Source organism: Danio rerio, chromosome 17 (genome assembly GCF_049306965.1).
Source record: "Danio rerio strain Tuebingen ecotype United States chromosome 17, GRCz12tu, whole genome shotgun sequence".
NCBI lineage: Eukaryota > Metazoa > Chordata > Actinopteri > Cypriniformes > Danionidae > Danio > Danio rerio.
Window position 1 is genome coordinate 40,832,317 of NC_133192.1, and position 26,786 is coordinate 40,859,102.

General features: G+C 37.1%; 1 protein-coding gene across 1 annotated transcript in view; it reads right to left on the bottom strand.

The window, feature by feature from the left end:
• Nucleotides 1–26,786, bottom strand: part of crim1 (cysteine rich transmembrane BMP regulator 1 (chordin-like)) — a 258,179-nt gene that overhangs the window by 34,093 nt on the left and 197,300 nt on the right. The window contains 2 exon segments of the mRNA NM_212821.1: nucleotides 106–234; nucleotides 26,372–26,569. Of these exon segments, the coding sequence (NP_997986.1) occupies nucleotides 106–234; nucleotides 26,372–26,569 (327 nt within the window).

Genomic DNA, 26,786 nt, shown 5'->3' on the forward strand with positions numbered 1-26,786 from the left:
AAAACAATCACTTAATCCACCCGTCCTTCACTATTTATCCTCATAAACATCTCAAGTAAAGCCAGTGTGTGTCTGGAGTGAAGCTGATGAAGATGAAGCACTTACGGCTCTTACAGGCGCACGTCCTGCAGCCACTGGGGTCCAGCCTGAAGCCAAACACGCAGCTCTGCTCCAGCAGTGTGCAGTTATCCAGTGAGCCACAGGCAGGGGGCGCCATCGTGATGTAGGTGGGCTCTGGAAAACACACACAAAATCCCCCCAGAGGATGTGAGTCACTCTTGAGCAAGTCAGATAGTTAAACAGACTGAGAGAAAGAGAAAGAGAAAGAATATGGGGAACGTATGGAGCTCGACTGCTCCTACACTTATGAGTTCTGACACTTTTAATCTTATACTTTCTTTTAGTAACAGTTAAAAGCAAAGTTCACACAAAAACAACACTCTTGGTGTCATTTATCATTTGGACCTATACACATGCTGGACAGGAAAAAGTTTTTAGACAATATTATGCCCATTCTTTTCAGAAAAACAGTATTCTTTTAGTATTAATAATTGATAATACAGTATTTCTATAGTAAAAAGTTTTTATTTTATTCATTCATTCATTTTCCTAGGGCTTAGTCCTTTTATTTATCAGAGGTCGCCACAGTGGAATGAACCGCCAACTTATTCAGCAAAAGTTTTACACAGTGCATGCCTTCCCAGCAGCAACCCAGCACTGGGAAACATACACTCATTCACACACATACACTATTGCCAATTTAGTTTATCCAATACATCAATAGAGCATGTCTTTGCACTGTGGGGGAACCTTCTTGCTTTGAGGTGATAGTGCTAACCACTAAGCCACCGTGTCGCCAGTTTATATATTTTATATATTTATTTGATAAACTTGAGTAGATTTTTTCATGATATCACGTACTTGTTTTTTAATAATTCCATTAAACTTTATTATATTTCAGATTATTTTTATATGAGTTTTATTCTTGCTTTCTTATTATATAATATTCATTATATTTTATAATTTTATTCCTGGAAAAAGTAAATTTTTTTGAGGAAATGTATTTACTTTTTAATTGTTAACTTTCTAAAGTAATAAAACCAGTGTTATATTCATATTTGTAAACATTTTAACTATAATTTGAGCAATTATGTTGAGTTTGTTTGCTTTATTTATTAGATTTTTTATTAGGTTAAAGATTTTTAATTTGGTTAGAAAGAGCATACTAAATGTTTTAAAAACAAAACAAAACAAAACATATATATATATATATATATATATATATATATATATATATATATATATATATATATATATATATAAAACATCACAAAAATTTTAAATAAACTACTGTAAATATACACACCTTATTAGATACACCTGTCCAACTGCTCGTTAACGCAAATTTCTAATCAGCCAATCACATGTCAGCAACTCAATGCATTTAGGCATGTAAACATGGTCAAGATGATCTGTTGCAGTTCAAACCAAGCCTCAGAATGGGGAAGAAAGGTGATTTAAGTGACTTTGAATGTGGCATGGTTGTTGGTGCCTGACAGGCTGGTCTGAGTATTTCACATTTCAGATTTTACAGAGAATGGTCTGAAATAGAGAAAATATCCAGTGAGCGGCAGTTCTGTTTGTGTAAATGATTGCTGATGTCAGAGGTCAGAGGAAAATGGCCAAACTTATTCGAGCTGATAGAAAGGCAACAGTTACACAAATAACCCCTCGTTACAACTGAGATATGCAGATGAGCATCTCTAAATGCACATTACATCCAAGCTTGAGGTGGATGGGCTACAGCAGCAGAAAACCACACCGGGCGCTACTCCTGTCAGCTACAAACAGGAAACTGAGGCTGCAGTTTACACAGGCTCACTATAATTGGACAGTAGAAGATTGGAAAAACGGAGTCTTGATTTCTGCTGCGATATTCGGATGGTAGGGTTAAAATTTGACGTCAAAAACATGAAGGCATGAATCCATCCTGCCTTGTATCTATGGTTCAGGCTGGGTGTGGTGGTATAGTTGTGTGGGGGGATATTTTCTTAGCACACTATGGATCCATTAGCACAAATTGAGCATCAGCCTACCTAGTACTGTTGCAGACCGTGTCCAGCCTTTTATGACCACAGTGTACCCATCTTTTGATGGCTACTTCCAGCAGGATAACGTGTCATGTCATAAAGTGTGAATCATTTCAGACTTAATTCCTGAACATGACAATGAGCTCACTGTACTCAAATGGCCTTCACAGTCACCAGATCTCAATCAATAGAGCACCTTTGGGATGTGGTGGAACGGGAGATTCTCATCATGGATGTGCAGCTGACAAATCTGCACCAACTGTGTGATGCTATCATGCCAATATGAACCAAAATCTCTGAGGGATATTTCCAGTACCTTGTTGAATCTGTGCTACAAAGGATTAAGGCAGATCAGAAGGCAAAAGGGGTCCAACCCAGAACTACAGTAGTAAGGTGTACCTAATAAAGTGGCCGGTGAGTGTATATTCATGTTTACAGCTTCATTTTTAAAGATGTTTCCCAGTACTGGGTTGTGGCAGGATAGGCATCCGCTGCTTAATTATTCCACTGGAATAGTTGACGGTTCATTGCGCTGTGGCAACCCCTGATAAATAAGAGACTAAACCGAAGGAGAAATGAATGAATGAATAAATGATTAAAACCCTTAGTATGTGCTTTTCATTTTATAGCAGTAATATAATGCATTTGCTTTTATGTTCTAATATTAATTTAAGCTTTAGTAATGAAAGTCTTTGTTATATTCTGAGCTTATAGCTTTATTTGTATATTATTCATAGTTATTTTTTTATTCATTTGAGTACTTCAACAAAGACCATTTCATTTCAATTAGATGCCAATGAATCCTTTTGACCTAACATTTGCATTGCATGTTAATTATAATTAGCATAATTCAATTAACTTTATTTTAATTAAAGAACATGATTTTTAATTACGCTTTAATAGTGTTAGTTTCACTTTCAGTCAACAAAAAACAACAACAAATCTTCTCATCTCTGTTCACTTGCAGTGAGATCTCAGTCTAATAAAAATCCCACCTGGATATTTTTGATTTGACTGAATCGATTATAAGATAAAAGAGCGGTTTACAAATATATGCTTGTCATGTCTCCGTGAAACACAAGCCACTCTTTTCTGTTTAGGTTTTGACACCTCTTACAAGTTTCTGTTTGATCACGGTGCTTCTGATCAAAAGTTACACCACGTTCTGATAAAAATGGGAAACAATCCAGACAGATGGAAAGAGAGAGATAAATAGACAAAGTTGTCAGGATTTAAAATGGATAAAAGCTTTCGTGACTACAAATACAGTTGATGGCAGCGGTCCAAAAATGAGCTATCATCATCATCATCATCATCATAAGAAATGGACTTTTCACAGCGCGACAAGAATCTATAATGTGCTACTCCTGCAAAAGCTGAATGCTTGCAGTACAGGCTGAAATTACCGGCTAAATCGATTGGTTTGTGTGTCGAACAACTCATCCAATCAGCTTCTCTCACTTTTTTTGCAGTCAGTCATTTTCATGATGAAGTACATCAACATGAATATCCTTTTTTTCTGACCAAACATAAGATGAAGCACCTTAAAGGGACAGTTCAAGCAAAAATGAAATAAAAATGTCCTTTATGTGAAGATCTCAAAGTATCTGCTTTTAAAAATACATGAGTTATAAACGAAAACTACAAACAGTGCAATGGTTTTACTGCACTTTTCAAATTTAAAGAAATAATTCCCCCAAAAATGTAAGTTACCCAATAGTTTACAGATGCCTTTCTTTCTTTCTTTCTTTCTTTCTTTCTTTTTCTGTTTTCAGTATTTTGTAGTTTTAAATTGTATTCTGGTGGTGTAGGATAGTGGCCCTTTTTTGAAGCATACATTTATGTTAAAAATAACCCCACACATCACTAAAGGGTAATGCACGTTTTATTAAGTGAATGACTGTTTATATATATATATATATATATATATATATATATATATATATATATATATATATATATATATATATATATATATATATATATATAAAATATATATATATATATATATATATATATATATATATATATATATATATATATATATATATATATATATATATATATAAACATTCATATATATCTTTTTTGTAAAAAATATATCTTATATTTTCTCAAATATTTAAATATTTCATTATTCAAATATAAAAAAAATATATATAAATATATTTAAATTAGTAAAACCTTTGGATAAAAAATCCTTAGACACCTTTTTGTGAAGTTTGACTCATTTCAATGTTCATTTTAAATACTGAAATATTTGGGTAATCAATTTAAAATGATAATTCCCAATTACAGAGACAGAGGAAAGTTGATTAAAGACTGATTACTGATTAGCCTCTGTTGATTCTGCAACCAAAAAGTTTCATTTGTCAGTTGAAATGGTTTGCTTTTGGTTGTAAGCCAGTTATAAACTGAGCTATTACAATTCAGGGAAATCATTTAACTATATAAGGTATATATATATATATATATATATATATATATATATATATATATATATATATATATATATATATATATATATATATATATATATATATATATATATATATATATGAAGAGTTCAGATGCAAAATGTGATAGAATGTGATAGAAACAAAACTACACAGCACTATTTCGTTCCATAGGTATTTACATTTCTATACAATTCTATATATGTATTAAACACATATTGGATATCTAAATATAAATAAAGAAATCTCAAATATATGCATGCATGTGTGTAATTAAAACAGATATACATTGCACACACACATATATATGGGGTCAAAACCAACTTTTATTTTACTATTATTTTATTCACTTTTGTCCAGCATTACTAAAATTATAATTTCAGCTTTCCTAAAAGCTTGCAAACATCTTGAAATTACCGACTGAACTGAATGCTTTGTGCCTGTCAAACAGCTCTTCCAATCAGCAGCTTCTCTCGTTTATTTTTCCTTTTTTTGCATGAATGCAGGGAATTTTTGCTTTGGCGAATCAATATAATGATCAAGTTTATCAATGAACATGAGTAGACTTTCCAATCTCTTATAATCAACAGCAGATACTCTACCATAAAGCCTCCAGGTTATTCAATGATTTTTAAGATCAAAAAGTGTAAAGTAAAACGAAATCAAAACTAACCATATTGATCTTGTTAGCTCACATTGCTTTTTTTGTAGTGAAAAATTAATCTGTGCATGTCATTAAGAAAAAAAAAGTGTTTGTTATCTTAATCTAAAATTGAAATCTGAAAATACATGTCCTTTTTGCTCACCATTAGATTCTTACATTACGTCTGTCTGAGGTATTGGGCGTGACTAACATATTTAACGCCCCTACAACTCTCAGTTTTGACAAAAAACAGAAATGGTGAGGAGGAGCTGTCTGTTGTTATAACTCTCCCCAAACCCCTTTCCTGATCTTTCTGAATGAAATGCCTACTTTACTATGTCCAATCAGCTCGCAGTATAAAAAAATCAAGCCGTTTCTTGAGGAACTCAAAGTCATTGTAGGCCTGTATATAGGCGTATGAATGATTTTGGACTTGACTATATATATATATATATATATATATATATATATATATATATATATATATATATATATATATATATATATATATATATATATATATATATATATATTAGTGCTGTCAAAATTAACGCGTTAACGCATGCGATTAATTTTAAATAATTAACGCGTTAAAAAAAATTAACGCAATTAATGCAGTTCAGGTTTTTTTTACTTCCTGTTGTAGTGGACGTGTGTTCAACATGCAATAAATGTGGATAAGACCAAGGAATCACTTTTTTAAGGCAAGTTCCAGTATAAAACAATTAGTTGCATCACAGGTTATCCAGAGTTTCATGCAATTTCGGGTGTTTCATTTTTAACTTTCGACATCTGTTGTAAGTTGATACTGCATGGCGAACAGAAAGAAAATCCTCCGCATTTCGTGACTTGGTGTTCCTTTAAGGTAAGGTTCCTTTTAAGGCTACACGGTAGACTTTTAATAAGAGTATAATCTTAATCATATTAAAATCAGAGTATTGTTGTCTTACTTGAATGTACTCAGAAAGTCTCCGGTGAAGACGCGAGCTGTCAAAGACAGGGCATTACTCTGCCTTTCAGCATGAGCCCTCCAAGTTTAGCGTGTTTCCTCATTAAACGCAACGAAAGTGTATGCTTCGCGTTGTTGTGTCAGAATTCTTGTGAAATACAGTAATACTTTAGGACGCTTAGTTTAAGCAAATTTGATGAACGTGATCATGCGTGTTGAATCTGAGGGGAGTCGCTCCAGTATGGAAGGCCGTTGGGGCCGAAACGTCTACAGCGCGTTGTGTGTGTCTGTGTGTGTGTGTGTGTGTGTGTGTGTGTGTGTCAGGCCCGTTGAGGGGTGTCAGGGGTGGAGTGAGCGATGTATCTGAGTAGGGGCGAGAGGGGTGTGAAATGTATTTAACGCAAGAAATTATCATTCATTTGCGGGCATTTGGGAGTCTCTGTGCACTTGTGGGATACTCCTAGTCTTAGCAACTGGATGAATGTAAAGGAGGAATAAGCAAAATTGTTTCTACTCTATAACTAATGTTCTCAACTCACAGCAATAAAACTTTACAATGAGTGCAACAGTTTGTATTCTATAGTTTATTATTGTAATTTTTCATTTTCCATATCTGCAATTCCTGTATTTTGGCATTTTTTTGCAGTCCACTTAGAATCCAACATGGAAATCAATGTTTTCTTTTTTTGGCATTGATTGTTTTGAAATTTAAATGTCATTAACATGCCTGTGTTTTAATTTCTGTAAAAAATATGGCTTTCAAGCCAGGATCTTGATGGTTTATTGTGGGTATGTTGTTTACATGAAGAAATCTGTGTTACAAGTTAAACAAAAATTCTATTAAACAATTATATTTTGAATTTTAATATTTTTTTCTTGCGTTTACATAAATTTTACATTTAAATAGGCAAAATTACAAGTTTCAGGATTTTAAATGCGATTAATCACGATTAATTTTTTTGAAAAGGTGTGATTAATTAGTTAATTTTTTAATCGATTGACAGCACTAATATATATACATATATATATATATATATATATATATATATATATATATATATATATATATATATATATATATATATATATATATACATACTGTATGTGTGTCCCTGCAAAATCCTGGAGAAATCGTTAAAGGGACATCCCACACACACAAAAAAACCCCTTATGCTTTCCACTGTGATCTCGCATTGTGTTCTCTCAGGCGCTTCTTTAAAAAGCGGAATATATGGAGATGGTTTGGCCGTTTATTATGCTAATTTGTAACTGCAGACGCGCGCTTCCTCGTAAAGAATAATCGGGAATCATTAACATTACAGCGAGGATGAGGACGAATGTATGTGCATGCGCCGCTTGTACAGGATTATTAGTGAAGCAGACCCGCTGTGTTTTGTTTATGCTCATTAAGCTGCTCTTTTAACCAGCAGGCTGTCTCTGGTGGGCCGACCCTGGACCGCTCGGCTCGGCTGCTGAGAGACACTGGTCTGGAAAGACACAGACTTGTGTCAGAATTTGCAAATGAGTCAAGACACGTACCCCTTTTGATCTCCTGGAACCGCACACGGAGAAGAGAGAGAGACACACGAGCTGCTGTCAGTGGCCAAAAGAGAGTGCCGTCGATGCATTAATAAGCAGTTGTTGGGTTCAGTTCAGTGCAGCCTTAAGTACAGTTGTCATGAGCTGAACTTTGGGATTGTGTTGGTTTTTAGAGTTGGATGGTGTTTTTCACTCTGTGGATTGGGTAGTGGTTTTAAAATGTGTGTTAAGTTATGTGTTAAGATAAAGGTAAATGATCTGATTTTTTATTTGATGAGTGGGAATTACCCCTTGTATGTATCTAAGACAGCATTTGGACATGTGGGAGGTGTTTACTGTGCTGATGTGGAATCTACAATGCTAAAGAAAGAGAACAATGCTAAAGAAAAGAAATGAAGATATATATAAGTATAATAAAAAATAAAATATAATAATAATAATAATAATAATATATATATATATATATATATATATATATATATATATATATATATATATATATATATATATATATATATATATATATATATATATATATATATACAGGGAGTGCAGAATTATTAGGCAAATGAGTATTTTGACCACATCATCCTCTTTATGCATGTTGTCTTACTTCAAGCTGTATAGGCTCGAAAGCCTACTAATAATTAAGAATATTAGGTGATGTGCATCTCTGTAATGAGAAGGGGTGTGGTCTAATGACATCAACACCCTATATCAGGTGTGCATAATTATTAGGCAACTTCCTTTCCTTTGGCAAAATGGGTCAAAAGAAGCACTTGACAGGCTCAGAAAAGTCAAAAATAGTGAGATATCTTGCAGAGGGATGCGGTACTCTTAAAATTGCAAAGCTTCTGAATCGTGATCATCGAACAATCAAACGTTTCATTCAAAATAGTCAACAGTGTCGCAAAAAGCGTGTGGAAAAACCAAGGCGCAAAATAACTGCCCATGAACTGAGAAAAGTCAAGCGTGCAGCAGCCAGATGCCACTTGCCACCAATTTGGCCATATTTCAGAGCTGCAACATCACTGGAGTGCCCAAAAGCACAAGGTGTGCAATACTCAGAGACATGGCCAAGGTAAGAATTGCCTAATAATTATGCACAGTAATAGTCACCTGCACACACAGATATCCCCCTAAAATTGCTAAAACTAAAAACAAACTAAAAACTACTTCCAAAAATATTCAGCTTTGATATTAATGAGTTTTTTGGGTTCATTGAGAACATGGTTGTTGTTCAATAATAAAACGATTCCTCAAAAATACAACTTGCCTAATAATTCTGCACTCTCTGTATGTATATATATATATATATATATATATATATATATATATATATATATATATATATATAGAGGATATAGATTAAGTATGTTCTAAATATATATGACATGATTTTAACTTAGTAACTTTATCAAATATTTCCCAAATTATGTTTAATAATGATAATAAATCAGTAGGTCTAATAATTCTGACTTCAACTGTTTATACAAGTCCATAAATATTGAGACATCAAAACAATTCTAACATTTTTGGTTCTATACACCAATACAATCAACAAGATGTTCTTTAACCGCAGACTGTCAGCTTCAATTCAAGGGTATTTCCTTCCAAATCAGGTGAACGCTGTAGAAATTACAACAGTTTGCATATGTGCCTCCCACTTGTTAAGGATGCAAAAGTAATTGGCTTCTAAGCTGTTTCATGTGTGTGTTATTCCCTCATTATTCCAAGTACAATGAGCAGATAAAAGGTCCAGAGTTCATTTCAAGATTGTGGTTTGCATTTGGAATCTGTTACTGTCAGCTCTCATGGTGAGATACACAGAGCTGTCACTATCAGTCAAACAAGCCATCATTAGTATAAATCACACAAATGTGTAAAGATAGCTTTTCTTAAATAAAAAAAATCCAAAAGAACAAGTTAGATTTTTTTCCCCTAAAGAAGTGTGTGATAATGAAGAATACAGTAAATATGAGAAGTTATCTTACAAGTAAATTACATATAAAACTTATGTAAAGCAACATTTATATTATATTAGCTGGGATTTCATCCAAACCTGAAGCTAATCTTTTCAAAGTTTGCAAAAAAGAAAAAGAAAAAAAGAAGTAGTATCGGTAACCTAGTAACCAACAGTAAACAAGTCACCATCAGAGTGGGGCTCACACTGGCCGGGCTACATCATGTCAAAGTCTAAACATTGTTTTCTATAAGTTTCTGAACACCAGTGGCACCTTCCACATTTGTCTGTGGTACCCTAGCTATATTCAAATTCTTGTCGCGCTACAGAATACATCTGAACTCTTATTTTAAATAACAATACTATAGTATTGCGTAGATGTAGCGTAACTTTGTGCTTCCGGTGTTTGACTGGCTTTTATGCATTGTAAAAAAAATCCTGGTTGCCTTCAATTTTTAAGCTGAATCAAATTAACCTTATGAGTCCATCGAACTTGTTTTATGTTAAACTGATTTAAAACAGCTTGCATAACTTTAAAATTAAGTTAGAACATGATTAACTTAGTGTAATAAGTTACAATGAACTAAAAACATGCTGCCAGGACTAATTGATTATATAATTTGCAGTGTGTACAGTTTTTAATGTCAAAATTTATTTGACCAAATGCATGTCCACGTCCCATTATTCATATTGACCCTTTTTCCAAACCAACTCAAGTGAGTGGCAAACATTTTATTCAAAATTTGCCATTTCCATCATGTCTCCTGCGATACTTCGCAATGTGCATGAACAAATAATGATGTAAACACAGTTAATGCTATAATGTTTCATAATATATTCTATCATGTTTTTTAAAAATAAATACAGCTTTGGTGAACAAAAATGCTTCTTTTACATTAAATTTTAAACATATAATAATGTAACTGATCAAATGATTCCAAAACATTTAGCTAAGACCAGTTTTCTACACTCCAAAATTACTTTTGCTCCTTTTTCAAACCAATTATTTACGTAAAATGAGTTGAAACAACACAATTCTTGAGGTTTTTTTGGAAACAACTTAATTGTTTCATGTTTAATCTACTTACATTTAACAAAAATAACAAAAATAAATTATGTGAAACCAAGCATTTTTTTTCATTGGTTCATAAAAGCTCACATGTGTTAATAAAACAGATCAGATAAATGTGAAGAATAATGGGACCTGTGCTGTTTTCCCCAGCTGGTTTCAAATATAAGAACATATGGTTATTTAATTACAAAAATAAAAATGAGCTCTCAGTGCTAAATATAAACCTCAGGCAAAAAGCAGCATCCTCTTTTCCTATTCATTAAATAGCGCTGCTTCATTAACACTACTGTAACATTTGAGGCCATATCTGTGCTGCCGCTATTTTATTTCTTCCTATGTGGCCTCACGACCAACAGGGCATTTTCATATTCAAAGACAGCGAAAACGGCATTGCGTGTGAAAATGTAGGCACATAATAAAACATACTTAACGTGGAATAATACCAATCCAAAGCGCTAATGGCTTCAAAATGTGATGTGCGATCTTTGGGGGTTCAGCCTAACCTGACAGCTTTCATTTGCTTAATTACACACGCTGCGTCTGGTACAATAACTTGCCTCTGACAGGGAGAGGGTGTCACCTTGAGGAAATGAGGTCTTCTAACAAATAATAATTAGGAAATAAAAATGCACAGAGTGCAGGGCAGCTGGCAAATGAGCTAAATTAAGCTGTCCTGGGACCGGGGGGACGGAGTCAGGGCTGTGTCCAACAGGGCCCAGAGGACAGAAGCAGGAATGAAGCGGGACATGGACACACACCAGCAGCTTTTGGACACTTTCAATGCCAAATAACTCTTACTGCAGTGGACGCATCTGCTCACAAATGTGGACAAAACACACTGGTGCTTGGGCTGGGCTAAATCTACAGTAAATTTAGTCGACTACGATCTTATGAAATATTAATAAAACTAAAATGATTCAGAGGACTGAAATAGAACTAAAACTAAATGACAATTTAGTCAAAGGACTATACCTAAAACTTGATCTCAAAATGAACACTGCTAGGCCTTATTGAATATTTACAGTATATTCAATTTTATACAACAGGCACTCAATCCTTACCATAAGTTTTCATTATTTAGGAGACAACATTTCCTTGGGACTGACAGGATTTTCTGGCAAACCATATTTTGACTGGTATATGGGGTAAAACTTCACTTATTCTGAAATACTATTATCATATGCAGACTAATGTATTTGATTAGTGAATGTTTTACTTGATTACATTTACATGTTTGGATGTTTATTGTGCTTAATTTGCATCTTTACATTGCATCTATGATACGGTAGGCTTTATCTACTCTTGTCTATGTTTTGATAATCATTCTGAAACCAATAATTTTGTCACCTTTTGTTTAATATACAGGTTCCTTTATGAATTATATCACCGCTCAAGGCAAATTGTAAATTTTTGATTTAGTGGCTAATTTGTATGAATTTGTATGATCTCATTCGTATTATTTAGTTGGATTTGCTTATCCCTTACAGATGGTTGGGTTTAGGGGCGGAGTTGGGTGCCACGCCTCCTGTTTAAAACTGTACAATTCATACGAATTAGCCACTAAACCGATAAAACGTAAACTAGCTACCTTTCCTCGTGAGATCATGCTGATTATACCCAAGTCCTAGTGTTATTAAAATAAAACAATGATTCACATGTTAAGTCAATGCAAAGGCGCGAATAGACATCCTGCGGCGCGAATGACGCGGCGCGAATGACATGAATGTCTGAAATTGAGTGTTTTGCATGTTTGACACACATTTGCGCCACGTTAACCAATCAGGAGCTTGCTCTTATGGGGGTGTAATTATGACGTAGCGCCTTTGTTGGTGTCCTGGGGGAAATCCTCCAGCCGACACCAACAACAGTTCATTAAACTTGGCTCGGCTCAGTCAGAAGCACCGCTGCAAGCCTCCGACATCCAGGTTAAGTTTCTGGAAGAGTTTATGAGCTCACAGAGTTGATGCACCTCTGAAAGGATCTAGTGGACTCAGACACGGCCCAAATGTATCTACGCTGTTTTTCAGCCTTCATAAAGCACATAAACACAATTATTTTCTCAATAAAATCCATGTTATCCATTTAGCAACGAAGCTACAGTCAGAAGCCCTGCCCATCATGCGACTCTGCGTCTGTTCTGAAGTGAATTTGACGCATGAATAAAGTGGATTTGACGCACAAATGAAGCGGATTTTGACACGCGAATAAAGAGAGTAACTCAAAATGTTTCCGAGTCTATTTACACCAAATACCGCACTTTATCCATCCATTACGCGTCTGGTGTCAGCAGGGCCGGAGCAAGATGAACTGCCGCTCTAGGCAGAGGACGATCATGCCGCCCTCAACCCCAATAGGTGAAAACGAAAGTGACCGGTTAAGAAAATGAAGTGAGGTGTCGCAGACCTCTATTCCACCCTATGCGCAGATATAACTGAGGACGCGCGGGTGCTGAGGGGGGGAGGGAGATATCGCCGACGCTGCTGTCTCTATTCTGCCGCCCTATGTGCGGAAATAACTGAGGACGCGCTGGTGTCGCAGACCTCTATTTTGCCGCTCTATGCGCGGATATAACTGAGGATGCGCGGATACTGAGGGAGGGAGGGAGATGTTGCCCTCACTATTCTGCCGCCCTATGTGCGGAAATAACTGAGGACGCGCTGGTGTCGCAGACCTCTATTTTGCCGCCCTATGCGCGGATATAACTGAGGATGCGCGGATGCTGAGGGAGGGAGAGAGATGTTGCCGACGCTGCTCTCTCTATTCTGCCGCCCTATGTGCGGAAATAACTAAGGACGCGCAGGTGTCGCAGACCTCTATTCTGTTGCCCTAGGCGCGGATATAACTGAGGACATGCAGGTGCTGATGGAGGTGTCACTGACGCTGCCCTCTCTATTCTGTCGCCTATGTGCGAATATATCTGAGGTTGCGGATGGTGAGGGAGGTGTCGCTGACATAACTGAGGACGCAGGTGGCAAGGGGTTGTTGCGGACGCCGCCCTCTCTATACTGCCGCCCTAGGCGGCCGCCTAGGTCGCCTCTATGGACGCGCCGGCTCTGGGTGTCAGCACAGCATTACACATACACCTGGATGAAGTGATGGCAGCCATATTGCACCAGACACCACACACCATTAACGCCAATTACGATATGGGGATGGTTAGGAGGCCGTGATGGACAGAGGCCAGTGGGCAAATTTGAAGGACATGCTGAGATTTTAACTTCTCATCTGAAAGAGGGCACCTATTAAGCAGTAGAGTCCACCTTCACTGGGGTGTTAGGATCACTAACACCAATTCGGTTAGCAACCTAGTTTTTTCTATGCGGTCTCCCATCCAGGTACTGAACGGACACTGCTCTTCTTAACTTCAGTCGGCGACCATGTGAGAGTTGCAGAGATCTAGTTGCTAGCTAAGTAGGAAAACACAGAGTTGCAATTTGTCTGTAACGCAGGGTAAATTAACAAAAAAAAAAAAAAAAACATGTCAGATAAGACATCATCCTATTTTGTGCCTCTGGACGCAACGCAAAATTGAACGCAGATTTTTGAAAGTGTCTTTTTCCCTAATTCACCCATTGACTTTAAAAAGGCTTAACAATATTTATAATTTTCATAACAATTTTTCACACGACTTAAAGGGAACCCAATAAATTGAATTGTAATTTACATTAATAATGCCTCTTAGTCACTGACATAATCTTCAGCAGTTATGATGTGAAAACTAATGACGGATGGCTGCTTCTCACTCAGTGCAGTTTATGCTAATAAGGTAGAGATCATCACCAATGGGCAAGGCTTTCCCCTTCTGATGTCTTGTACAAAGGGAGAATGTCAATCAAAGTGTTTCTGCAGACTTATTTTATCAGGTTTAATTATCAAAAATAGAATGAATTAATACTGACCATTAGAGGCTGGTAATATTCACACACTGTTGCCACACAGCGCTGTATAAACCCCTTATAAAGGTGATGCTTGCATAATAGGTCCTCTTTAACATACATGTATTTTGCTGTCCACAATGGCTTTACAGTACTACTGCAATACTATAAAAGCAAAGAGCAGAAAGAAAGAGAGATGTGAAACAGCTCTGGAATGTTTCCACCACCCTCCCAAACGGCTACATGTAACATGCCACATGTAAATGTGAGGTGCAGCGAGAGCACAGTTCTCTAGACCTTGCCAACAGGTATGGCTATTTAAGACCTCTATCAAGGGGCATATCAGGCATCATTACTGCCTTTTATTTCCCCATTTCCCATCTCGTAATAGGGCCACATATGGCTCTGCAGAATGTGTAAGGCCATTCCTCTGCTTTATCCGACAAGCAAAAAAAAAAAAAAAGAGTTCATCCTTGAATGGAGTATCAGTCCTCTTTATTTTTGATTGCAGAACTGCTGTCACACTCCAGTTCAGACAACAGGAGACAAGAGGCTCGGTTATGGAAGGAACCATCAAGGTGACAAAACAAAGCCGAGTGTGTGACTTCAAACTGAATGTAATATAGTCAAGGACAGAGTCAACTGTTGTCCATCATGACATAGGAAGCTTTTCCAACACACGTTTAGTTATTAGAGAGTTCACAACTTGTTGGTTTATTGAAAGCATATGCAACAAACAATTTCAATTTATTCCTCGGTTAGTGACAACAAATATGAATGTAATACACCTTTTACGTTGCAGGATTTGAAAGTATAAAGCACATTATGCACAATGTACATGAATTGTCACAAAAAACACATTTTATATATTACATTCAACTGAAAAATGTATGAATAATCTTTCAGCAACAATAAGGTTGTGTTAGTTAATGTTAGTTAATGTATTTACTAACACGAACAAATTATTAATTACAGTACTGATTAATCTTTGCTAATGTTACTGAAATATGAATGTCGTTCATTGTTAGTTCATATTAACTCACAGTGCACTAACTAATATTAACAAGCACATCCTTGGAAGTTTATGTTGAGTTTATGTTGAATTAAAGAGCCTATTTTGCATTATAAAATGTCATAATTTGGTTTTGGGGGTCTCCAAAAACAGGCTGATAAGCACGCAAGGTCAAAAAACACTTTCATTGTCTTATAATGTGCATTTATTTTTACCTAATTACCCTGACGACTACCATATGATCCGTTCAGCGATTTATTTGTTCTCAAACCCCTCCTTAGAGTGAAGCTAATCTGCGTTGATTGGCCCGATGACCCCGTGAGTTCAGAAACGCATTCAAATCAGATTTAACCTGAGAGATACAGTACAAGCACTGATCTATAATAGATAAGCTATTACAAGACATGTAGGGTGATTACAACTTACAAAAAACAATTAAACACATATTTTGCAAACTACACAAAACGAGGCAACAATTTTAATTACTCTTACATGATATGATCCACAGGAAAAAGAAACTGTTCCATGTGAACTGCAACAGTTACTGACAAAATCTCACAATGTCCCATACATAATAATGCCTCTCTAATGGCAATTGAATCCAGCGCTACAGCCTTTTATTACCCACAGCCAAATCTCCATCTGTCAGTGATCGGCATCTTCACGTCATGATCAGTTCCTTGATCTCCGTGCTTCGCTAGACTCTGAAGAGTCTCCCTTTTACTAGGGATAGGTACCGAAACTACATTATAAAAGACCGAAGTATCAATAAGCTCTGACGTTAATGGTTCTGCAGTCGGTACTGGAGAATTATTGCTGAATACACGTTACTTGCAGTAGCATAATTTAACTGACCAACCTGTTCTAACTTGCGATATTTGATATTAATTTATAAAATTCAATTATAAAAAAAACAACAACTTGTTTTTACATTGTGAGATGCCCCAAAACTGTATTAAATCCCCAAAACAAAGTTTACTCCTTTATGTGAATGTATTAATAAAAAATCATAAACATTATCTCATTTAACTGCATTTTGCAACTCAAAGAGGGTATTTTCCACTGCAGGGAGCACAATTAACCAAGAAAGATCCTGACTTCTGTCAGAAAAGTCAAACATGTTGATTTTTCTCCAGAAGAATGGTCAAAAGCTGAGAGTCATTTTCCTTCGAACCATTGTACATTCTTTTACAGGAAAATATGTATTTTTTTATAATTATTGGTTTTATAATTATAATTCTTTGTTTATTTTATATTAAAAACATAATAATGAAATAAATTGTTAATTCTGTTAAAGTACCTAACCGATAAGCGATATCGATAAAAGTAGTAATACCGTAAAACCTTAACGATACTATCCTTACATTTTACCAGAACTGGTAGAACATATTTGGTGATGTACCGTATCGACGTTGACATGTTCAAGCTAAAGATGTGAACCCAACTCGATTCATTTATTTGACTCTGATTCGACTATTTTTTTAAACCTTCAATAGTTTTAAACACGGTGCACTTTCAGATTTAAACCTTAGCTGGATGTTTTCATTCACTTAGTGCTGTGTTAAGCCTGGTTTATACTGTAGCGTGACCCACGGCGCATGCCTTGCGCGTTACCGTGCATTTATACTTCTGCACGCTGTTTCTATTGCTCTACAATAACACTTCCCAAAACGCTAGTGGACAGTGAGGCGTTTATGTTCCTCCGTGTCGAGTTTCTTCGCTGGTGTTTTTTTCTGACAGCTACCTTAATGTACAAGTGGCTCAAACTTGCTCATTTTAAGGCTGGAACCGGTGGATGTGCAACAAATTTAATCATAAGGTAAACACAAATCAACAGTTTCCATCCGGTCCTCCTTCACGGGACTCCACACATAGAAACACTCACAGCATCGGGTTAGCGTGGCTCTCACCTTCGCCCACACTCGTCAGCGCTACCAAGCTGACCAATCACAGAGCTTGGACTACGTGTCGTTGCAATGTGTAGTTAAATTTTTTGAGAGGCATGCGTCGGTGTCGCCGACGGCCACGGCCAGGGCTATGTATCTCTGCGTAGGGTGCACCATAGCATACGCATGCGCTTGATGCAGAAGTATAAATCAGCCTTTACACACTGCATGGAGGGTCATTTTTAAAAACCTATAATAGAAATTCCTTAATAAATTCAGTACCAGTAATTATTGAAGTAAATTTCAGACAATTTTCAAAATGCAATTGCAAATTAGATTTTCAGTTGCATTTTCAATATGTGGAGACATAAACTGTGACATAATCCAAATAATATTGCAAATCCTGCATTACCATATACCCAATTCAAACACGCCCAGCAAAGTAGTTCCACCCCTGTCATTTGAATGACAGGTTTATGTGTAGAAGTCAAAAACTCAAATGCAAAAGGATTTGCGATTCCATTTGAGTTGGCGGGTTAAATGCACGACAAAGAGAAAAGCTTGAAATAAGACATGGGAAATGCATTTGCAAATGGACTTTGCTTTTTCATTTGAAATGTGGCAGTTCCTGCACATTTGCGAAACTGAAATTGCAAATGGTAATGCGGGGCTTTGAAATTGCATTTAAAAAAAATTGTCCAGAATATCCTTCCATAAGTACTGTTTGTCAATTGTTAATGTTAGTAAATAACTAACACTGTAAAGTGTAACCAATCTTTCAAATTCTTCAAAGACAAAGTTAAATCCTTAAACCTGTAGCTTTCTAGAGTGCACAGTGGACATTTATTAGTGCATTGCTTAAACTCTTTTTGTTGTTTTATTAAATCAGGCCTAAATTGTGTTCTTTAGTTATTGACAAGAGGCCACTGCTGCTGTCGAAAGAGCTTAACCTGTATTGGACACGAAACATCCATTTAAAGATCTTGCATTACACTGAGGCCATAGAGAATAGATGAAAATCTGTTGGGGTGTGTTGAGCTGTTTTGATTACACACACTGTACGAGCATATTAGTGAATGTTTTATTCAGGTTTACTATCAGCAAACACAAACAGGAAGGAATATTGGTTTTAAGGATTAACTGACCATACACTGCACTTTCAAAGGAGATTTTGAGTCTCTTATTAACCCATTTCACCAATACAGACCTTTCCAGAAAATTACCGGAACTTTTCTGGAAAGGTCTGTATGTGTGAACATGCCCTACTGGTAAATTAGTTCCAGCCATTTTCCGGAAAGAGAAGTTGTAACATTACCGGTAATTTGCCGCAATGGTGCTCTGATTGAACGCAAGAGGAAAATTGCTGGAAAGAGCCGTCAATCGGTGCTTTTTAAAATACTATTGGTTGGGTTTAGGGAAGGAGGAGGGTGGGGTGATTGGTCAGTTGATCGGTCAGTCAGTGATTCAGTCAACAGGGGCCTCTGGTGGATCCAGAATCAGAATTAGCCTGGACTGGTCATTTGGGATGGAAATATATTCAAAGAAGCTATATTACAAATGCAGCACGTATATCAGTGTGTATACTCTTACCTACATGTGGAAAGTATATGCTAGCTGCCCACTGGCTAGTTTTTGTGTTTTATGTGTTCATGGCTCAAAAAGAGTACAGTATAATATAAACAGAATGTTTCACTGCAAGTCTTCCCTGATGCTGCAACATATCATGAAGGCAAACAAGTGGTGTTTGACTGGTACTGTACAGCACAAGGGATATTTGATCAGGAATTAAGTAATTCAGACCAATTTTATTGTGCATTTCAGCCATTTTTTGACAGCTTTAGTTTCACATTTAGAGTACAGTAGACCTTAAAGATTGAAAATCTTCCTGCTAAACTAATCTGTTTGAGCTCCACAGAAGTAAGACCAGCATATCATTTTGAGCGACATGAGGGAGAGTAAATGATGACAGAATTTCAATTTCTGGATGAACTATTCCTTTAACCACTATACGCTACACCATCCGACTAGCAAAATACAAAGTGATGAATTCATATGAGGCGCTAAGCGGTTAGTCACCTTGCCGTCACAGTGGGAGGATTTCCAAAGCGTTTGGATATTTTCACATTCATGTAGTCTATCTGTGCTTAACCTTTCACTGCAGTCCGTGATGATGAGCAGACACACACACTGCCTTTGATCTACCTCTGCACCGCCCGGAGAAAGAGGGAATTCAAATAAAGCGAGAGTGCTGGATTCGAGATGTGCTTTGCGATGCAGCAGGGGTATTGTGTGTATGGAGCTTTGTATGGAAAGCCATAGTGCACTACCCTTTCACTTCACCTCAGTACCCGAGTGAGTGCTCTCCACGGTCAGACAGACCCATCTAAACCTCTAATTGCTTCACAGGCCGAAAGGCGTATGAAAGATTAATTGAAAAGGGCTGAATGTGAGCAAGCTGCTCAGCTCAGGTCTGCATACATGCTGCTGTCACTCTCTGTCCATTCTCCCCTCTGCCTCTACCAGCTGAACCTGCCCTGTTCTCCTGCTAAAGCAAGCGGCTCAAACTACTATATAATATACACTCACCAACTCGTTAAGGTAAATTTCTAATCAAATTGTGCCTTAGTGTCCCAGCAGGGACAATATACACCCATATCGCTCTGATATGAGTGTGATATTGCATTTACACAACAGTTTAATTGCATAATCGTGTATATAAAAAGAAAATCAAACATGAAAAGTTTTAAAAACCCTTTTGTACGATTAACTTTACTCTTAAGCTATTCATTCACATCTGCACATGACCGTCAGAACAGCAGAAACCATTTCTGATTCACAAATGTCACTTTAGAGATAGCATTGACATATGATTCTCTTGTGTAATGTCTAAAGCGATGCCAAAAGATTATAAGGCTGAACGGCATGAAATGCCATCAGTCTACAGAGATTTCACTGTATTTCTCTGTTAAAATCGGGATTTCACAAAAAATAGCCCATAAAAAAGCCAAAGCAAAGCAAACACTACTAGATTACCATGGCATAAATAAAGTAAAATACAAAGGAGAGAGATTACCTTAAAATGTCACCTACCTGTTCTATTATGATTTGTTTAGTTGTAGTTTGAAATTTATCCTGAGAAAATGCTGAGTTTTTTTACCTTTAAGGTCTTATTATGCAGTCTCTGTTGCCATCTCATAATGGAACGTCAACCGTCAATTTCTTTTTTGCTCTGCTAAATATGTCTGGCTGCTAGCCGCCAATGCACACACATTTTAAAATTTTAAATAATATAAAAAAAAAAAAAGTCCAACAACTGCAGTATTTGTCAAACTCTAGTAAGTTTATTTATCTGTTTGGTATGTGGATACTAATGTGGGCGGAGTAATACACAAGGGTGAAGAGGCTGTATGAGTGCTGTTATTGGAGAATATCGCACGGCCATCAGCCAATCAGATTCGATAACCAGGCAGAACTGTTGTGTATATATACTCCATGCACACATACATAGTATAAGTATGTATATTTATATGTATGCACAGTATATATGTACACAAATAAACAATGTATAAATGGTATGTTATATCAGATGATTACATTATTTTTAAATCAGTAAATTCTCACAAGAAAGTCTTTAGGATTTTTTTTAGACAAATCTATCAAACAGCATGTGAAAATATCAAGTCAAACTGCTCGTTGCCTCTCAACAAGCCACACAATTTGAAGCATCACTTATGTCTGTAGCACATTTGTTGACATCCCTAACCCTGAGTGAGAGCCATAGTAATAGTGCTGCTTGCCTCCACTATTAGCAAGCAGAACCATAAGACGAAACACTCCAGGCATTGTTTTTCTCTCAATATAGTGAGCCGGAGCAGGAGAAGGATGCTTCATTTGCTTGGATCTTTAATTGGAAGGGGGCTGAAGGTGCAGAGGGTAGATGAGACAGACAGGAATCCTATTACCCCCGGTGTGACTCAATTCCACTGGAACAGCATTGATCATAACCAACACGACAGTTGGGGGAGTTTCGCCCCCACAGCCACACACACACACACACACACACACACGAAAATGGTTGTTTAGCATGTTTTTTCATAACCTCCTCCACATATATTGTCAGTGTGGCATTTAGGATGGTCCGATAAGATTGTTAATAGCTCTGAACAAGTTTTTTCCTTTCCCACCGATCCCAAGTCTATGAGTAATGGGGGAGAGTAAAGAACATCATGCAGTTTTTGTGATTTAAAAATCCTGACTGCAAACAGAGAGACGGGAAAAATCTATATTCTCCAGCTCTTTTCAAAAGGATGATGTCATCGGTGTACACACACACAAGCCGATCCCAGGAGAAATTCATTATCCAACATACCTGCCACTCATCCATCACTCGCTCTCTTCCCATGTGTGAAATAACCTTTACAAACCCTCTCAACAAGAATGTGGTCCACGCCCCGGTGAACCGACCTGCATTCCTGCATGCCAAGGTATGCATCCATACCTCAGAGTGCTTAATCAAAGCTTATGATGAGATACAAAATGATGCAAAGCTCTCGCTCGGAACAAAACATCGAGAGGAGAGCCCAGCCAGTTGCAGTGGGAGTGGGAGTCCCAGGGGTTGCCTCTATACAGATCTGTGAGTAGTATGAAAAATACAACGGCAGGCAGGATAGGAGATTGCACTGCTTCTACTGAGGGGAAGGAGAAAAGTCTAATGGAGGGAAATCCACAGGAAGGATTCTAGTGTAGCGTTCCATGACAGTAAAGGAGAATCAACACATATAGCTGAAATGTAAGGCGATGGAGATGTTTTAGTTGTGCTGGAAGTGGGTTACCAGGGGATCAAGGTATACACCTGCCTGCACTGCTCTCAGTCTGGTAGATTATTCACACATACAGTATGTGACTGGAATGGGAACTCAAAAAACAAGTGCTGGAGCACATTGAAAGGAAACCGAGAAAAAAAAATGCACACAGACACTTCAGATCGTTTTAAGTTTGAAAAAATTATTCACTGAATCTTCACTGTGGCGCACAAGATTGGGTGGTAACACTCTATTTGAAGGGTTCATAAGATTGTCGTGAAACCTTTATAATCAGTTATGTCATTGTACATGTAAATGCAAAGGTGACATTGTCATAACTTCACAAACAAACGCATCTCAATATGTCTTTGTCATGAGAGCTTGACATTATCAAGACAACAAAACTTGTGATAAATCTGTCATAAACATGATTGCCATGAGGGCATTACAATTGTGTCATGAATTTTTTTAACAGCATTATTAATATTTGTAAATATTATAATGTCATGTCATTAAAATGTCATTAAATTACATTAAATATTAACTCTGCTCTTCTAAAAGCATTGAGTATCGACATGTTTAATGAGAAATTATAATGACAAATTCAGTTACACTGAACAAAAGTGATCAGGAAGGAAGATATCCACGACATTTATAATGGCCTCATGACAATCATGTTTATGACAGATTTATGACAAGTTATGTTGATTTGATAATTGGCTATTTCACACATACAAACCTGTTTGTTTGTGTATGTTTGAACAGGCCCTTTTTGAAAATACTGATACATTCTTTCTGGCAATTTTCCAGAAAGAGAAGCTGTAACACTACTGCTAATTTGCCAAAATGCTGCTCTGTGTGAACGCAGAAAGAAAATTGTTGAAAAGAGCGCATTTACACTTAGAATGCGCTGACGTGGACGTCTACTCTAGCCAATCAGAACAGTCAGACGCATTTACATCTACACTGTTTATGAAAATAAAAGCCTTTGAATATTTTTCCAGAAATATTTAGTTGCTAGATGTTAGTCAGATAACGTTTCTATGTTCTTTCTGAATGCCAACTGTGTAAAAAAGTATCGATAAAACACTTCTGATAAATCGCTGTTTGTTTACGTTCAAGATCTGCTTCAGTTGCTTGACGCGTGTGCACATGAAGTGAAGAACACACAGCACACACACAAATTTTGTACATCTCGACATGCAAAAGTATTCCTCCATATGTTTTCATCGTCAATATTTATCCATCCACAGAATTTTTTATGTAGTCAAATGGGTAAACATTTAGCCGCGATTAGCTCTTCTGCATTTGGTTGTCTCTGGAACAAAGCACGCATTCACAGAGTCATGGAGGAGTGGAGAGCATGAGGCTCAGCTAAAAGACCCAGGATCTTGTGGGATCTTGTGGGCCAGCCTGTACATCCTCCAGTGCCTTACTCACACCTGCAGCTTCTCCATGATGGACGTCCAGTGTTCTTCAGTCTCCGGCACCTAGATTGCAGCTCTGCACAAGAAGTTTGGACATAGGAGAAATGGTCGTGCCCAACTGAACCTAGTTTCTATCAAGGTTTTTTCTTTCACTTTTGTCTATTGGTGAAGTTTTGTTCCTTGCCACTGTTGCCACTGGCTTGCTTGGTTTGGGGCTTGTAAAGCTGTGCATCGATGGATTCGCTCTATAGTGTTTGGACCTTCAGAGTGAAAATAAAACAAAACTGAACTAAGCTCAACTGAACTCTGAAAACTGGACTGACACAGTTTCAGTTTACTAGAACTTCTATGTGAAGCTGTTCTGACACAATCTTCATTGTAAAAGCACTATTGAAAAAAAAAAGATTATTTGAATTGAATATACAGTACACCAGCTAGAGGTAAAGAGACGAGAGAGTGATAGAGAGGGATCATTAGCAGCCAATGACTGGTAAAGGCCAATGAAAACATTTGGCCAGCACACTAAGGTTACACCCCTACTCTTTATAAGGAGTGCCATGGGATTTTCAATGACCACAGAAAGTTAGGAACTTGCTTTGATATGCCCCTGTGACTATACTTGGGAATTGAAACCCACACAGACCACAGGATAAACAGCTCCAGCAGGCTTCACTAACACCATTTCCAGCAGTAACCTAGCTTCCCAGGATGTCCCCTACCCAGGTTCTAACCTGACTCACCCTAGCTTAGCTTCAGTGGGCAAACAGTATTGGGCTGCAGGGTTATAGCAATTGCTACAGAATACACGAGATGTGTTACTTGTATTTGGTGAAAATGGAAAACAAATCCAACAGTCAATATGCCAATCCCCTCCTTCTAGTAAAGGAGCCAATCATTGATTACTATAGACCAGGGGCCTCATGTATCAACACTGCGTACGCACAAAAACTTTGCGTACGCCAGGTTTTCACGCTCAGAATCGCTCACGTTTGGATTTACTAACAATGAACTGAACGTGGGAATGTGCGCAGCTCCACGCCAGCTTTATGGCTGGCGTACGCACATGCATGTCTGCTTTATTTCCATTGGTGACTCCTAGAGGCAGTTGTGTTAAATTCCTCTCTACAAAGTATCTGAGCCTTGCAATGGCAGCTGTATGAGACAGGTTCATCTAGCAGGTATATAAGGTTTCCGTACCATACAGTTGACCAGCTAAACATTAAAGCACAATTTGCAGCGGTCGCCTGTTTTTCCAATGTAATCTGAGCTATCTACTGCACGCACATTGCTATAAAGACACTATCTGAAGATGAATTTGCATGCGTGAATCAGAAACATTTCCATTCAGTAAATGTGCAAATAAAATATGATGCACAAACGTATTAATGATTTCTAGTTGTCTTTCTCGTGATAAATATTTGGCAAAATCTGATATGTAGCGGGGGAAAAAAAGAAGAAAGAGTTCATAAGACGCTGGATTCGAACCGAGTTCAAGCTCGAACGTGTCAAAACATGTTGACATGCGTCTTACGAGCTGCGCCACTGAGACTGTTAAGGGTACTGCAACATTTTTCACCTATAAACCACACTATTTCTCTTTTAACTCCACAGTGCGATGTTCAGACCCAACTGTGTTAACCGCATCAGCTAAACTCTCCCACTCTATTTTTTTCTTTTGTTGTTAATTCCAGAGAACAAACTTACAGGTCTACCTCCGAAAGCAGCACCTCCAATTCACATTCTGTTCAAAGTTTCTCTTTTTGCTTGCTTTTGCCATTGCTTTTTCATCGGGTTTTGCCAAAGTAGATTCCTTAGCATATTCATACGGGGGAGGAGGCAGGAAAGTTTTGTGCTCGTGCATGTTGTGCTCAGTTTCACGTTCATTCGGATGTACAAAAGAATATGCGTGAGATTCGGCGTACGCAGTGTTTCATACATCTGAATTTTGACTGACAATTCTACAGGTAAAGCAAATGGTCCATCTGAGTGTCCTATACACTCGTTTAACTCTTTGGGATCTTAGCAAACACACTGGAATGTCAGCAAATACTTGCCGTATGGACATAATAAACAGACTGACTGTACATTAAGCATAATATCTTAGTTTAAAAGCAAAATAAATATGAAATTACTTATAAAACATTTAAATAATTGCTGTTAAGCAGTTTTGTCTGGAATTACATATGCATGTTACCACTGGTGTAAGGATAGAAATTAATTATTCTAAGGAAGGATGACATCTAGGTTTTAACTACAGAGGTAACCATTAGATGGCATGAAGGTAACTAGAAATGTCTAAATAATAAATTATAGAAAAATTTCTGTCCAGTTTATAGACTACTTTATGGAGACAGTAATCATAACAACTTTTGTAAAAAAAATAACAGCAACACTTAAACTGTAGCTTCACTATAATATTGGATGACCAAAAAACAAAAATGACTATAGAATAATTAAGTGTTCCTCGCTACAGCAATGCAATTCAAAGAACATAATTCAAACTAAAATGGCATTATGACTACAATCACACACATTTCCTATCACATAATTACAAACGTTTGTTTGCATACTTCAATAGAGAATGTTTCAGGTCCAAAAATTATACACTCAACAGAATATATCTCCAAGCAGCATTCGTAAAGTTAATCTGTTCTTACCCTCACACACGGGACAGCACTCTCCGGGCACGGTGACAGGATTGAGGCAGCTGTGGCCGCAGGCAGCTGCCACACAGCGGGCATCTCCACTCACACACTGGCAGAAGGTGCAGTCGTCCTCGCGCCAATGGTCACCGTGAGCCAAGATTTGCCCATTCACATAGCAGCCAGCTAAACTGAGCACCGGGTAGATGGGGTCTATAAAAAAGTTAGGAGAACAATGAATGATAAAATGATAGCCACCACAAAAGAGTTCTGATATCCCATAAAATGTACCCTGCTGAAAAAGTCAGTTTAAGATGTTTTAAAATGTGCCAGATTTAGAATAGGGCAGATGTTTTTTGACCACCTTAGGTTACGACTAACAGGTGGCTGGTTTGTTGATAAGTTTAAGGCCATATGGAAGTTTGCACCA